At 41.7% G+C, this 16,207-nt stretch overlaps 2 protein-coding genes across 4 annotated transcripts in view; one reads left to right on the top strand and one right to left on the bottom strand.

Moving 5' to 3' along the window:
• ARG2 (arginase 2) overlaps window positions 1-3,404 on the top strand; it is a 17,890-nt gene extending 14,486 nt beyond the window's left edge. Inside the window, exons 5-8 of the mRNA XM_050335009.1 lie at window positions 243-337; window positions 465-569; window positions 2,030-2,166; window positions 3,073-3,404. Of these exons, the coding sequence (XP_050190966.1) occupies window positions 243-337; window positions 465-569; window positions 2,030-2,166; window positions 3,073-3,278 (543 nt within the window). The 3' untranslated portion in view covers window positions 3,279-3,404. The remainder of the gene's footprint in view (window positions 1-242; window positions 338-464; window positions 570-2,029; window positions 2,167-3,072) is intronic.
• Window positions 3,401-16,072, bottom strand: VTI1B (vesicle transport through interaction with t-SNAREs 1B). Of its 3 annotated transcripts, none has more exons than XM_050335014.1 (6): window positions 15,931-16,072; window positions 11,709-11,767; window positions 8,411-8,602; window positions 6,922-7,095; window positions 4,870-4,931; window positions 3,401-3,778 (listed from the first exon to the last, which is right to left on the bottom strand). In XM_050335014.1, exons 1-6 carry the CDS (start codon window positions 16,043-16,045, stop codon window positions 3,682-3,684), a joined length of 699 nt encoding a protein of 232 aa, XP_050190971.1. In that variant the 5' UTR covers window positions 16,046-16,072; the 3' UTR covers window positions 3,401-3,681. The 3 variants fall into 3 exon arrangements, with proteins under 3 accessions (XP_050190971.1, XP_050190973.1, XP_050190972.1); XM_050335016.1 differs by lacking the exon at window positions 15,931-16,072 and adding an exon at window positions 12,036-12,087; XM_050335015.1 differs by lacking the exon at window positions 3,401-3,778 and adding an exon at window positions 3,791-4,710.
• Window positions 16,073-16,207: the final 135 nt, after the last annotated feature.

Here is a 16,207-nt window from a genome sequence, read left to right as displayed (position 1 = left end):
CTCTTCAAAATGGAGAATGTAGAAGAGTTGAAAACTTCATCCATTAACATTCAACTCAGGTAAAGTTGTACCACTTTACCTGAGTTGAAGGTAAGGACTGATTACATCAGGAAACTCTCAAGTTTCTCTGTTTAGACAGAGAAAGGATGTTATAAATAAATAACAACTTCTGAGGGAACCATTAAATACAGTTTTGTTGTATATGTCATTAAACGAACCTAATACCAAACCATTGCTTTCAGGTACCACAACTTCCTGGCTTTTCCTGGCTAAAGCCCTGTCTTTCAGCATCTGATATTGTGTACATTGGTTTGAGGGATGTGGATCCTGCTGAATAGTAAGTTGTTTTACATTAAAGGGCTCTTCGTAAAGGCTGAAATCATGAGCTTGAAATGATGTTCACATGCATTGCTAGATTTAAGCTTAGACTGGTAATGACTGTTTTTTAAAAATTATTTTAACAGCTATATTTTGAAGAACTTTGACATCCAGTATTTTTCCATGAGGGATATTGATCACCTTGGAATTCGGAAAGTTATGGAAAGAACATTTGAACAGCTGATGGGCAGGTAACAAGCTATTATCTGATTTCAACTATTCTTGTTGAATATCTACTTTCCTGAAAGTTATTTAAGTGGTCACTTGATGTCAGGCAGCTGTACAGAACTGTGACAATGTCCAGTAAATAGCAAAGTCTTAGTCCTTAGACTTTAGTCCTCAACTTGCACATCTTGAACTGGAACCATTTCAGTGTGTTTGGCAAAAAGCTATGAGACAGCTCACATTAGTCAGTACGGTTGTGGCTCTGTTTTATATGCTTTGTTTTGTTTTTTAAGGAATTCTGTATTTTTCTCAGTTTGATAAGGTGTTTGAATCAACTCAGAGTCCAGGATACCCATTACACTTTAAAAAACACATATAGCAATTTGAGAGTAACTTGAATTCATAGAAAGCATAGAATCATAGAATTAACTGGGTTGGAAGATACTTCTGAGATCATCAAGTCCAACCCTTCAGCTGTTAGTGTGTAAGGTGGAAGCATTTAAAGGCTTCCTCCTTAAGACTGTGCTCACCCATGCTGTCCTGATGGTGGCTGCTACTTCCAGTGCAGCTGGTAAAGTTCACTGTGACCGCTCCCTTGCTGCAGTTCACTACTGCTGTCTTTGCTAACCTTGTTCAAGTTTGGGGAACCTGGTCAGGGAGCGTATCATGATAGTCTAGGAGCAGGGAGAGGGTCAGAGTTAGAAAGGGTAACCTCTCACCACAGGTTAGGTCCTGTGCTGCATGCTGTTGTTTTCTAAAGGTGTGCACACCCTTCCTAGCTGCAGCTGTGCCAAGTAAAAAAGGTGCTAATCCAGATGCTTCTCCCTACTGAGCATCTGCAGTAAGTTGGAAGTGCACAATCTACCACTTAAATAACTCGTGACAAACAGTCCAATTTATTACGCTGTCATCAACTGGCAGACTTAATACAGTAAGTAACTAACATTTTAGGTTAGAGATTATCCTTTTTCTTCTTCAGCTAGGCTACATGGTACTCTTTGGAGGCAGCCTTCAGCTATGGACCTGAAAAATGCTCATCTTTCTAAACTGTCAGTGAAATCCTTAAGCTTGGTGCTTCTTCCATCCTAGATGCCGTGCACATCAGTGTTTCAGCCTGTCACCCTGGCTTTCTGTACTAAAGTAGAAAAGGCTGGATTGTATCATGCATTTCTCTACATTTTTTCAACTAAGGAGACAAATATCAGATAAGGTGGTTAGAACTAAAGTACTTATCTTCACCTTAGCAGATGCTCAGCTAGAAAGACGAATTTCTGTTTTCCCCATGTGTGCTGAGCTAAGAGATGTTTGAGAGTCCAAAGATATTTTAAAAAAAGAATCCTTCTAAATGTATATGAGACAGTGTATAGGGGAAGCCTTCAGCATCATGGAGCTCAATGCTACTTTGCTGATCAGCCTGGACAGTAGGAAATGAATGTAGAAAAAGTTAAGGTTCTGAGATTGCTTTTCTTGTTTTATTCTGCCTCAGGAGACAGAGACCAATTCACCTGAGTTTTGACATTGATGCTTTTGATCCCTCACTGGCTCCAGCAACGGGGACTCCTGTTCTAGGTGGATTAACTTACAGAGAAGGCATGTACATCACAGAGGAAATACACAACACAGGTAGGAGCTGACCAGCAGTATGGGGCTAAGCAAGGACAGGACAAGATACATAGAGCTCATGCTGGTTATGTTTTTCCTGCATAACTAGATAAGATATAAATGTAGTCAAAGCAGAAGTGCCTGTAAAGTCAATTCAGCCTTCAGTAAGGGCAAAAAGTCCTATGAGTGGGCAATACCAATGGTGTTGGAAGCAGCTTAACCATCAAAAGCTTCAACTTATGAAAAGGAAATAAAATATGCAATATATTAACAACTAATGTCAAAAATTGGTAATACTGTTCCCTAATCCTAAAGACGTGAGGTAAGATGTAAAAATGGGATCCAGAGTAAAAAAAAAGCATGCAAACAATTTTAAACAGTCTGAAGTTCTATTCTAGGATTCAAGGCTAACAAATCAAGCTTTCACAAAATATACTGCAGTTGACTTGATATATGAGGACTTTTCATCTTATGCCATGGAGGTTTTATTTAATGTGTTTAAACAATGTTATTTGTAGTAAAAGAAGGAAATAAAAATCACAACCAGACACTAGAGTCAATAGAATCATGAATAGGATGGCAAAAGAATACTAGATGAGATCTTTTTTTATATCCCCTCATTTTTGGACAGGGAGAAAACAAGATTAAAATAATTCCTCTCATAAATGTGTATGGAACATCAGCCTTAGTTTTCCTGAATGCTAAATGCATGAATGGATGAGGTAGTGGTGATGTAAGAAAGAACCAAGTTTAAAACACAAACTTGCATCCAAGAATAATAACCTCATTTGAAAGCCAATCTTACTTGTCCAAGGGGTCACAAGCCCAAATATCAGACTTGCTGCAATGAATAAAAGGCTACTAAAGAAATCTTGCAGGATGTTGTACCCTCTGTCAGAGTAACAAAGCTGTGAATCACTTTCACAGGAATGCTTTCAGCTGTAGACATGGTTGAAGTCAATCCATTGCTTGGAGCTTCTCAAGAAGCAGTGAATGCAACTGCTAGTCTTGCAGTTGATGTGATAGCATCGTGCTTTGGGCAGACGAGGGAAGGAGCACACACCGCTTTTGATGGACTCCCAACACCCAGTTCTCCAGATGAATCTGACAGTGAAGAGCAAGTGAGGATTTAAGAACCCAAAGCATTGGGTATATTGGACATGGCAGAGCTTGGCTGAGGCACTTGAGTGGATGGATTGTCAACACTTGGCAAATACTGTTAACTTCTCAATTTTTAAATAAACTAGCTTTTCCATTGATTGGTGGCTACTTTATTACATACCAAAATTTATTCATTTAGTTAAGTATATACAAAATGAGACAATAAAATATTTATTACCTTCTTAATAATCTTACCAGTAGTTCAAGTCTGTCTCTGCATTTTCCTTTTACTCCCATTCTCTGTCTTTTTAGTGTCAGTACAGTTTCAGGTGAATGTGCTATCTCACCACTCAGTTCAATCCTCAGACAATCAAAGGGAAGAGACAGCCCCTCCTGTTCCTCAGCAGTGGAAAAGTTCATCTTTGTCATGAAGATTCATTTGCTGCGGAAGAACCTGTAGTAGACCACACCTCCTAGGATGGCCAGTTCCAGGATGATGATAATTGACAGCAACAACTTATTAGTGGTTACTCTAGAGTTTAAAAAAAAAAAAAAAAAAAAAATAAAAATCGAAGATAGCTTTTTTCCCCCCACTGGTTTATGAAAGTAGATGCTAGATCTAGATCACCATCTTACCTTCTGTAAGTATAGTCCCTGTTTCAGCTAGACCCCAGAGTGCTTTTCAAATAGCTCTTACAAGCAGAAGGGGACAAACAGCAATTTACTACTCATGTTTTCCTGGAAATTGCTGAAATCTTCTATTTCAACAATAGCAGTTCTGTCCCTGCCCCACAGAAGACAGATCACTGCTCTATCTTTGCCTACTTATTCAACTAAGCAAAGAGGAAAACAACAATTGAAGTCCTTAATGTCACTTAAATGCTAAATCCTTTAATGTCATGTAAAGTCACTTATATGTTAAAACCCTCATTGTGGTGCTTTTCCTTGGAACTACATGGCTGAAGTAAAGCTATAAAAATAAAAATGTGCTTTTACTATTGAAAATTATACACTTATCATAACTTCCTTCAGCAATGGCTGTAAGGAAAGCTTGTTAGGGGATAAGTACCTACTGGAAGTACAATCCATGAATTGGTTTGTAAGGCAAACTAAACAATATAGTTAAGAAAGTGCAAATCCACTTAAGTATCCAAGGCTTTAGTCATCAAAATAGTATATGATGAGGCTCAGTGTCTCATAGGATAGCTTAGCTGCTCTAGGGCAGTGCTGTGGCCTAAACAGATTTGTCTGTGTCATCAGACATCTAACTTGCTTAATGCTGCAGCGACTGATGGCACCGTTTTTCCAAGCTGAATAAGGAGAAGTTGCACCTAAAGTCACCATTAGCAATTCACTGTGACTTGCTTGTGTCCTCACTGCAGTTTGGATGGTTAAAGATTCCACACTATCCTGACAGAGCAGCATAATTCAGTAGTGTTCAACTGCCTGTACTCCATTAAGTAACTACAAGGGAGGAAAGCACACAAATTAGCACCTGCATGTGGGCACAAATGTTTACACATTCCCTAAAACCTCCCTGCAGTTCCAGCTGACACTTACTATTTTCCCCTCTAAAACCAGCAGGCACCACTGTTCTGTGCTGCTGTCAGCTACGCTACTCACCTCCTGGACATTGAACGTAGAATCTTACGACTCTTGCTCAAGTTCTCACTTGTATTCACCAACTAAGAAGAGACAGAAGTTACTTGAACAGGACAGAAATCAGTTGAACAAATACATCAGCTCTATAAAAATGCACCTGAAAGCAGCTGGTGTTGAAATGTTGCAATTAATAAAGGGACCAAGGATAACCATGTACTCTCAAAATTCTGAGACAACATTGCTTTCTACACACAATACCATCTGGAATCATTGCCTCTTTTCTAAGGAGGAAGTAAGACTTTTATGTATACTTTCTGTTAGACATATACAAAGATGTGCAATTTAGGACCTCTTTCTGCCCTTTTAGTTAATCTAGAAATATCAGAAATTAGATCCTTTCATTAAATTTCATTTCGTTATTCTAGTTGAAATATAAGAAAATTATACTGACGTGTTCCCTCCCAGTGCATATCAAACTGCTTTGAAATGTCTTTCAATTTCTAGCAAAGAAAGAAGTGTGTTCCATTGACAGGTCTAAGTGACCCAGTGGGTAGGAGCTCTGAGCTGTTAATAGATGGTCCATTTCAACTTTGCTCAGAAATTAACTGTCTAGTATATCCAGTTAGCTATTAAGAACCACGTAATTAAGTGACATTATAGCCAACTAAAAAAGGTGTTGCCTCACAGACAGAGGCAAGATCCATGATGCATGGCCACTGGTCCCCAGGTAAGATTTCGCTGTTCCACTTTTAAAGCTAGGGAAGTGAAGTGTAAGCTAGGTCTTATGTCACAGAACCTTCCTGCACAATTCCTTTGTGGTTTAAACTATTGCCCTCAGCTGCAAAACTGGCCCTCCACGTATGTTACTTGCACTGAGATGGACTGGATGAAGCTGGGAAGAAAACTATCAAGTCCATTCAGAGCTTACTTAGTAGATTTCCAGTCTTCACTATGAAAGAACAAACAAGAAGAAAGTCTGCTTCCAGCTGAAGCATGTGGTTCACGCAATTTGTGGTTCACACAATTTAGCAACACATTTCCTAAAAGGGTCACAATACAAGTCACAGACACAGTTTAGCAATGAACACAGCAGTGCTGGCTTAATGGCTGGACTTGATCTTTTCCAGCCTGAACAATTCCAGGCTTCTATGAGCAATCTGTTGTTAGACTGAGACGCTTGAAAGACTATATCTTTTTTTATTAGAAAAAAGGACAAAAACTATACCTACAAGTCTTAAGATCAATTTCCTTTCCTGCTCTCCAACCCAAATTTAGGAACAGGACAAATCAAATTCTGACTGAAATGACAAAACTACTTCAATGAAAAAGCTACAGGCTTTGTTGAAATGAATAGAGATGATAACTCCTAAGAAAAGGGGTATGTATGCTTTTTGTTTTGGCTGAGTGTGCTTGCTTGCCAAACTCAGCCATCCCCCTACAAGTCACTCACCTAAAAGCTTTACACTCAGGATCCCTTGTACACACAGAAAATCCCATCAGCTTGTTACTTCAAAAATCAAATTCTCAGTTTTGCATATGTGTGTAAACAAAACAAGTGAACTAATTTTTGAAGCTTTCACAGTAGAAGCAGAGTCTTGAACCAAGGATGAGGAACAGGCATCTTGTCTGACACCACTTTCTCCCTCCCTACAAATATTGGAACGATAGTAATTAAGTAATTAAACTTCTACTAAATTTAAGTTTATTACAAAAACTTGCTAAATTTGCTTCCTAGATCTAAACTTTTATTAATCTAGTGGTGGGCAACTTCTTAGCAATTTTTTAATCTGTAATATTTTCAGTAATGGTATTTTTTTTAGCAGGTTTATAGGTCTAGTATCTAATTTTGTGCAGCAGTAGACATTTGACCACCATGCTTTGGGCCCTTCTACAGTAATTATTTTTCTTTTAATGAGGACAGCACAGAAATGTGGCAGTCTGGATTTGGTCTGTAGAAACATCCAGTTGGATTACTATGTCTAGGGGGGTGTCTCAGAGTAATTACTGGCACACAGTTCCCCCTAAACTAACATCAGGTTGTTTCAAGGCAATTCCCACAGCTTCCCTGCTTACTCTGCTCTTGGTGCGTTCCAGCTGTTCCCGCTGCTCCCCGAGTTCTTCGATTATATCGGTGCCAATCTGATCTGTTTCGGCAGCAATTCGGTGTGAGCGCTCAATGCTCTGACTGGCTCGGTTCAGACTGTCTGTTCCTTGGAGAAGCAGCACCCTCTGTGACTGCAGATTAGTCTGAAAAATAATGTATGATTAACTATTAAGCACAAAGACAGAAGTATTATGCTTCTGACATATTAAAAAGTTAGGATATGAGCCTATAGGACATCCATTTGTATTAGCTGTACATGCTTCTTATGTCAAATGATGTGGCCCAGTTAATTTTGACAGAGCCTTGTTACATGATAAATCTGGTTAAATCTCAAAAAAGGATACACTTCTAAAGAGTTAAAACAGTTACAAAAAACCACCTTTGCAACAATTTACTTTTCCATCAAAGAACATTTACATGAAAATAATATCTTTCTTTCCAGATGCTACCTTGTCCTTCCATTCACATCTAAAGTCAGCCTTATTTGTGAATTCACAGTTGGTTGCCAGGGAGATCAGTAAGGGTTTAAGTCAAAAGGATTAGAAACAAACAGCACTAACAGATGGACTGCTAAGTAACAAAGATCTTTTTCATGCCGGTAGCCTGGGCTAGAGGATAAGGAATATTTGCTGACCTTGGCATCAAAAGGTAGCTCAAAATAAAGTACTTTCTTAAGCTTCAGAAAGCTACCACCCTGCTCTCAAGTTTTAGAGGATTCAGTCAAGTAGGAATCAAATACAAAAATTTACCAAGCTACCACAGAAGGAAATACTACGGAAAGAGCCTCCCTCAAACCTTCCTTATCTAAGGCAGACAAACAAAAAGTCCACGTCCATGAACTTTCTGTACAGATCACAGCACTTTGAAAACAATGAGGAGATTCAGTCTCACTAGCTCAGATATCTCTAAGCATATCTGGTAAACAAAGAAATTGGTGTATTTCTTGCACTGTAGCGGCAAAACCACAGTGAATAAAGTGCTAGAGGATCCAGAGTTCTTATATTTTCTTAAAATTACTTACACTGAGATCGCTTAAAAGAGAATTTTACCAAAGAACCTATACAATGCATGGTTCACACTTTGCTAGTTTTAGAGACTAAAACTAGGAAAGTTAAGCTTTTTTTTCAGTCAGTAGCATCACTTTTATGTTTTCACTTCTGTAGGGGATGATTAAATGAGGCATTTCAGTACAGAGTGTTGTGCCAGTTACTAACTGCATGGCTTTCAGGAAGTTCCATTTTGATTATACTCCTATCTTTGTTTTAAAACAGAAAAACTCTCCTCTGAGTTCCAGGTGTTCTTTCTCCTGCCTTTTTTCCTGTTACATGCAGAGAGATATATAGGGAATTATAAAAGCACAGAAGTGGTTTAAAGTAGAAAAACTGTAAACAATACATCTGCAATAACGTTTTTAAACAATCACAGCAAAGTTAAATAAAATTTACATCTAATCCTCACACTTTGTTCATTTTCTGTGGAGAAGATTCCATATTTTATATCGCCTTGACTTCCGTGGCCCAATCCCAAATCTGTGCTTCTCATCTCTCTCTGGAACATGGACAGGTCTCTTCTGTACGCTCGGATTTTGCTCATCATTTGGTTGCGGAAAGGCAGGGGAGCATACTTCAGTTCTTCCTCCATTTCACGCAGCTTTAACAAAAGAAAGTATGTTTATTTGCTAAAGCACCACATCTATTCTCAGCAGCAGCTATACTCAAAACTCACCATCAGATGAAGGGATTCACATGTTTTTATTGGACTGGGTGAGGGGGATTAATCTCAAACCCTATACCTCTATCTAGTAACGAGGACAACAATGCTGTTCAGCCCACATGGATTTTCAGACATGCAATGCCTCAAGAAAAATAAAAGTTGCCAAGCTTAAGTGCTTGAATTTTTTTCCCTGAAACATCACTCTAAACTTCAAAATTTGCAGTTCTCACTTTCTTATAGTTTAAGCATTTATGCAATGTGGGATTAAGCTGAGCCAGATGCACCTGGATTCAGTTGATTAGAACCGAAAGGGACTATTCTGGCCTTGGAGCTGAGAAATGTGTGAATCAAAACATTGAGTTTGCAAAAAGTCCTGGGAATTCCAGTTAACTGAATTGCAACACCAGTTGCTGTTTACCCAAAGAGGTTAATAAAAGGGGAACGCAGAGAGAGCTCTGCGGAGAATCCTGAAAACCAAATCATGGTATGTGCAGCCTCATTTCTTCAGTGCCCATAATACAATGGGTATCAGCTTTGTATCATATCTGTGCAGCATGGATATGGTCCGTCACAGAATGGTTTGGCTTGGAAGGGACCTTAAAATCGTTTAGTTCCAACCCCTATGCCATGAGCAGGGATACCTTCCACTACACCAGGTTGCTCAGAGCCCCATCCAAACTGGCCTTGAACACTTCCAGGGATGGGGCATCCACCGCTTCTCTGGACAACCTGTTCCAGTGCCTCATTACCCTCCAAGTAAAAAATTTCTCCCTAATATACAATCTAAACCTACCCTCTGTCAGTTTAAAGTCATTACCCCTTGTCCTATCACTACATGCTCGTGTAAAAAGTCCCTTTCCAGCTCTCTTGTAGCCCTTTTTAGGTACTGAAAGGCTGCAATAAGGCCACCCCAGAGCCTCCTCTTCTCCAGGCTGAACAATCCCAATTCTCTCAGCCCTTCCTCATATCAGAGGTGCTCCATCTCTAATCATCTTCATGACCTTCCTCTGGACTCATTTCAACAGGTCAATGTCCTTCCTGTGCTGGGGACCCCACATCTGGATACAGAATTCCAGGAGGGTCTCACAAGGGCAGAGTAGAGTGGGAGAATCTCCTCCCTCGCCCTGCTGGCCACGCTGCTTTTGATGCAGCCCAGGATACAACTCACTCTCTGGGCTGCAAGTGCACATTGTCAGCTCATGTCCATCCTCTCATCCACCAGCACCCCCAAGTCCTTCTTGGCAGGGCTGCTCTCAATGCCTTCATCCCCCAGCCTATACTGATACCAGGGGTTGCTCTGACCCAGGTGCAGCACCTTGCACTTGGTCTTATTAAACCTCATGAGATTCCCATGGGCCCACTTCTCAAGTTTGTCCAGGTCCCTGTCCTTCAGGTGTGTCAACTGCACCACTCACCTCAGTGTTGTCTGCAAATCTGCTGAGGATGTCCTTGATCCCACTGTCTATGCCTTTAATGAAGACTGGTCCCAATATGGGCCCCTGAGGGACACCACTTGTCCCTGATGTCCATCGGGACTCTGAGCTGTTGACCACTACCCTCTGAATATAACCATCCAACCAATTCCTCATCCACCTACGGTCCACGCATCAAATCCATGTTTCTCCAATTTAGAGAGAAGGATGTAGTGGGGAACCACATCAAAGGCTTTAAAGAAGTCCAGATAAATGACATCTGTAGCCCTTCCCTTGTCCACGGAGGGAGTCACTGCTCATAAGAAGACCAGTGGGTTGGTCAGGCAGGATTTACCCTTGGTGAAGCTGTACTGGTTGTCTCAAATCATCTCCCTGTCCTCCATGTGCTTTAGCATAACTTCTAGGAGGATCTGTTCCATGACCTTCCCAGGCACACAGGTGAGGATGACAGGTCAGCAGTTCCCAGAGTCCTCCTTTCTACCTTTTTTAAAGATGAGTGCAATGTTTCCCCTTTTCCAGTCACCTGACACTTCCTCTGACTGCCATGACTTTTTCAAATGTATGGAGAGTGGCTTAGCAATTCCATCAGCCAATTCCCTCAGGACTCTGGGATGCATCTCATCAGGTCCCATAGACTTACACACATTCAGGTTTCTTAGGTGGTCATGAACCTGGTCATTCCCTAAAGGAAGGACTTTGCTCCCCCAATCCTCATCCTGCACTCCACTCACTCGAGAGATGAGATGAGGCTGCCAGTGAAAACTGGGGCAAACAAGTTGTTGAGTACCTCAGCCTTCTCCTCATCTGGATCCATTGCACAGGTAGCCACTGAAATCACACTCTGAACATCCAAGCTTGGCAACTGGAGCTAGGATTTCCAAACCTTGAGATTTTGGATGCATGAATTTTCACATCAGCTTCTAGTAACAGCTAGAAGCTATGAGCTCCACAACTCATACATCATCTACAGAGATACCTGTCAATAAACCCCAGAAGTTAGGGGAATAAAGCATCATGTTCAGCTGTGACTCAAAAACAACCTAACAAATAGGACCTGAATATGGAAAGAAAGCTTAATCCATAATGTCTGGCTTAAAAACACAAGTTGCATGGTTGTTTTGGTGCTGTTCCATGTCACCTGCTGTCCAGCAAGCCTATACAGCAGAGGTTTCAAATATTCAAGGTCCCTGATACTTAACCATCAGACTATTATAGAGAGATCAGATGTGCTAAAACCAACATTAGGGGGAAAAAACCCCAAGTAGCAGATTCTCTACATGTTCTCCCTACCATCTCTGGCAACTCTAACTGCACCTCCTTCATTCTCCTTTGTTCAACAAAGCAAAGGTGCTATCAAAACCAAGCACTCAAAACCCCCTCAAAATGCACATAAGAATATTTGTCATATTTATATATCTATATAGATACATACAAGAGTCTTGACGAACACAGACACACCTATCAAAGCAATTAATCAAACATTAAAAAAATAAAACATCTTCCTGCCAGAATAGAATCCATAAAAAATTGACATTTGGAAGAAGTACTGTCATTTTAAGGCTGCAGTATTTCCACCATCAGGAAGGCCAGAGGCCCAGCCTTACACTCACCGTCTCATTGGCTTCGCGCTGTTTATCGTCAAATTCTCGAACCAGTTTTTTCTTCTCCTCTGTGAAAGATAAAGCAGTATGTCAGATAAACTACAGAGAAATGGCAGCAGAACTCCAACTCAATCCATTAAAAATGAGGAAGCTGCTACAGGCGGCTGATTATAGAGACACCAAGTCAAAATTTAACTCAAACAGGAACACTCTGTTCTTTTGACAACTTTTCAGAAGGGAGTGGGTCGAGAGAGCTGAAATCACTCTTCCAAATGCTGGCCACTACCTCTGGTAGACAAAAGAAGTAATTTTCCAAACTTGAAATATTTTTCTGACCTACTGTCCTCCAACGTCCACTGACAGAATTGCGCATTGAAAAACATTTAGGGTGTAAGAATAGCAAACAGGACACGCTGGTGAACAGCTCATAAATATTTACTTTTTTTTTAAGTATTTGGCAAGATTACTGAAGGCTGAAACAACAATTTGTGTTTGAACAGAACATCAAGTCAATCTACGTTTCCAATTGAGCCCTGAAGTTCCTGGCAGACCCAGTACCCTGCATTCTCATGGTCATAAGGTACCTGAGTACATGAGGTAAGCATTCTAGAGTTCTCTGAGATAAAAGATGCCATCGAGATATCACCTCAGGTTCATGGCTTAAAGCCCAAAGGCCTCCCTCTTCTGGAATGACATTAGTTGTTTGGATCAGCCAACAAAACTATACATTTTAGTTGTTTGAGGCAGTAATTTACTAAGATCCGTGTGCCCAGGGCTTTGGAGACCAAAGAATGATTTTCACTGCTGTTACTCTATTTTTAAACAAAACCTTAAGGCCCATATTTTTCATGTGTTAAAAATCTTCCATACCTCTCTAACATCCACAATCAATGTAAGTATAAATCTGAAAGTTCCCTTATCTCAATGGAAACAAGTTCTGCAAGCTTTTGCAAAAAATCTGAAAATGAACAGCAGTGGACTCTTGTAAAGTACTGCAAATGCAACCAAATTTTATCAGGAGTCTGACAAATATCCACCTAGCCTAATTCATCTTTCAGAAGAGTATAATCAAATCTTAAGTAAAATGTTGGGTAGTAAAACATGTAAACTGTCATCCTGGTAAAACTCCTCTAATTTGATTAAAGGCAAAATTAAATACAATATCACAAAAATTTCATTGCGGTAAAAAAACTTACTTGATAATACCTTTTGGTAAACATAGTCCTCTGCAAAAGAAGAAGCATTTAAACCACTAAGCTCTCAACAGAAAATAGGAAAAAATCTGAAGTGACATTGTTATATAGCTTCTCTCACATACACAACACGCCTCAGCTGTAGGCTTTCCTTCTCAGTTCAAATTCACATTAAGCCCCAGAATTTGAACTGTAGAGAACTTAAGACAGAATTAAAACCCATTATCTAAGAAGAAGTTATGCTCTCAGCGAAAGGAATTATTACAGACTAAGTTACATCAGGAGATCAACTGGTATCAGGAAATGCAGTTTCACATCCCAGTTTATTCAGGAGGAAATGCTGACTTCTAGGTTCCTAAATACACTCTCCTCAACTTCTCCCATATGCAGTTGTGCTAATGCCCTTGTTTGTGTAGCTGGGTTGCAAGCGAAGTCATGAAGTGCAGACAAAGAGCCTTCAGAAGTCAACAATTTGTTTCATACAGGTCATTTCACTAATACAGTTTAAGTAGTGCCCTCTTAAATCAACTGCTGCCTCAAACTCGTGGAAACCTGGCAGAGAACTGGAAAAGGGGCATTTTCTTGCTTCATGTTCCCTGCATGGACCAGGAAGATGCTGCAGCCAAAACATGCATAAACATGCAGGCGAAGAAATGCCAGCTTCCAAAAGGAGTTAGAGATTTCTCATCTTATTTATATAGAGTGAAACAGCATTTCCAAACCTTTGGTCCTCAAAGACATCCCAAGGACTACAGATTTTGTCTTCACCCAAGTTTTGGACTGTGTCAATCATCTTAAAAGAGTATTCCAAGGTACCTTTTACCATCTCCTGAATACTTCAGGATCAGATAACTCAAAAAACAAAGATATACTTCCCTTGCCGTAAGTACAAGAAGCAAACTGAACACATTAGGAGAGTGGAATGCCTACACCAGATAGACAAATTCCTGACTTATCCTAAACTCTCTTAGAAACACTTTCAAAAAATATTATCAGGATTTTTGCAGGAACAAATTTAAAGAGCAGAACAGTCATATTAAAATTCCTTAATTCCTTAGCATGTCTAAAAATTCAGCTTGCAATTATTTGCAATCTGTTGGGGAAAAAAATTACAAAAAAAAACCACAAAAAAACCAACCAAACCAAACCAAACCAAACCAAACCAAACCAAACCAAACCAAACCAACCAAACCAAACCAAACCAAACCAAACCAAAGCAAAGCATTACAAGACCTGTTGCCTGTAAATCCTGCACTTAAGTCAATGGCTCAGAATTCATTGCTGAAGACTACCCCAGTTCCAAGGAGACAAAGTTTTATGTCACCGAGAAACTGACCATTCCCTGTTCTACAGGGAAATACGGATTTCTACCAGAAAGGGTTTTTCTTCTTTCATGTTTTTTATCCTGGTGAAATTAAGTCAGTTTTGAAATTATTCGCAGGATTGAACACCCTTCTTGCACTAAACTTCCTGGAAATGGTGATGACAAGGACTGTGACTCTGAATTTAACTCATTAAACAGAAAGCCAGGTAAGAAACAGGACATTAAACTTTTCATTGCCTGTGTAATCTAGCACAGCCTGGTATATTCTGAACAAACCATTTTTATGATTTTACACTAAACTGATCAACTGTGGGAGAATGAAGACTATTGCAGAGCACGGATGACAGCCTCTACCCATCGCTGGGGTACAAAGCCCGAACTGAGGCTACAGCAGCTCATGACAGCCACGTACCAGGTCTCTCATAGGAAGAGACTACGCAGAGGCATTCAGTAACACTGGTAAAATTCCCCTTGATCACTTCCCTTTCCGGTTCTCAAAACACTGCGAATACCGAGAACTGAATCAGAAGCACAAAGCCTTACAGAGAACTGTTCTGCCACTGATGTGGCATAAAGAGTACCCGTAAAATCAGGCTGTGCTTCCAATACCACTTTGAGTGGCTAGATATATATTTTTTTTTCTTTTTGGGGGGTAGGTAGTGCACAAACCAGACTTTTAAAACAGTAATTTAAAATGTACACCTTCTTCAGTAAAGAAATCTTCTACAGATGCTTGTGGGCACTGGTGATAGTAAAAATTAATTTTAGTTCTGTTGATGAGTTTTTAAACACGAGCCTAACACACACACACACGTACAAAAAAAAAAGGAAAAAAACCCAAAATCAAAACCTCAGAGCACTGCAGTTGTTACAGAACCAATTAGGTTGGAAAAGACCTCTGAGACCATTGAGTCCAACCTATGAGTGAACACCACCATGTCAACTAGACCCACTGCCACATCCGGTGTTTCTTTAAACACCTCCAGGGACAGTGACTCCACCACCTTCCTGGGCAGTCCATTCCAATATCTGATCACCCTTTCTATGAAGAAAGTGTTCCTGATGTCCAACCTGAACCTCCCCTGGCACAGCTTGAGGCCAGGTCCTCTTGTCCCCCCACCGGACCACAGCCTCCTTTCAGATAGCTGTAGAGAGTGAGAAGGTTATCCCTGAGCCTCCTCTTCGCCAGGTTAAACAACTCCAGTTCAACTAGAAACAGCACGGAAGACCATCCAAATAACACCACCTCCTCAGAGATGATGCTGTGAGCCTAGCACGGCTGCGCTTGGCTCTGGAGTTGAAATCTGCCAGCCCAGAGGAGGTGCTCCAGGGCAGTGGAGCCACACACCTGCAAAGCCACCAGGACACGGCAGCAGCTGAAAACAACACAGGGCGAGGCCGGACCTGGCACGGCCACCCGTCCCCTACAAGCAGGCGCTACCGAGAGGTCCCGAATCTCTGCAATTGCAAATCTCCCCGCACGCAGAGTGTCTCGGAGGGACTTTGCCCCCCCCGCTGCACAGACACGTCTGTCTGACGAGCAGCACCCGAACGACCTCGATACGGCCGGGACGTGTCCCCTCGACAGGGACCGGGACGGCCGTGTCAAAGGGGCGGCCGTGTCAAAGGGGCGGCCGAGCCCCGCTCTCGGAGCAGCCCCGCCCGTACCCTCGCCCCGGCCCCGTGGGACGGCCGCCCCTCCCCGCCGCCTCACCGGCCGCGCTGCCCCGTAGCCGCTCGGGGACGCCCCTCAGGTCTCCGTGCAGGCCGCGGAAGATGTCGTGCAGCCGCTCCAGGTGCTCCGAGGAGCCAGCCCCGCGGCCCGCCATGGCCCCACAGCCGCGCTCGCTGCCCCCGCCCCGCAGGGCGCTTCCGCCGCCGGGAGCGCCCCGCGCTGCCTGCCGGGAGCTGCAGTCCCGGCGGGAGTGCCCGCCCCGCACGGGGGCGCTCCTGCGCCGCCAACACCGCACCGGGAGCCGGCACCGTCCTGC

The sequence above is a fragment of the Myiozetetes cayanensis genome, unplaced genomic scaffold (genome assembly GCF_022539395.1).
Source record: "Myiozetetes cayanensis isolate MyiCay16 unplaced genomic scaffold, myiCay2020 scf6-25, whole genome shotgun sequence".
In the NCBI taxonomy this organism is placed as follows: Eukaryota; Metazoa; Chordata; class Aves; order Passeriformes; family Tyrannidae; genus Myiozetetes; species Myiozetetes cayanensis.
This window is presented reverse-complemented; position numbering and strand designations above follow the sequence as displayed.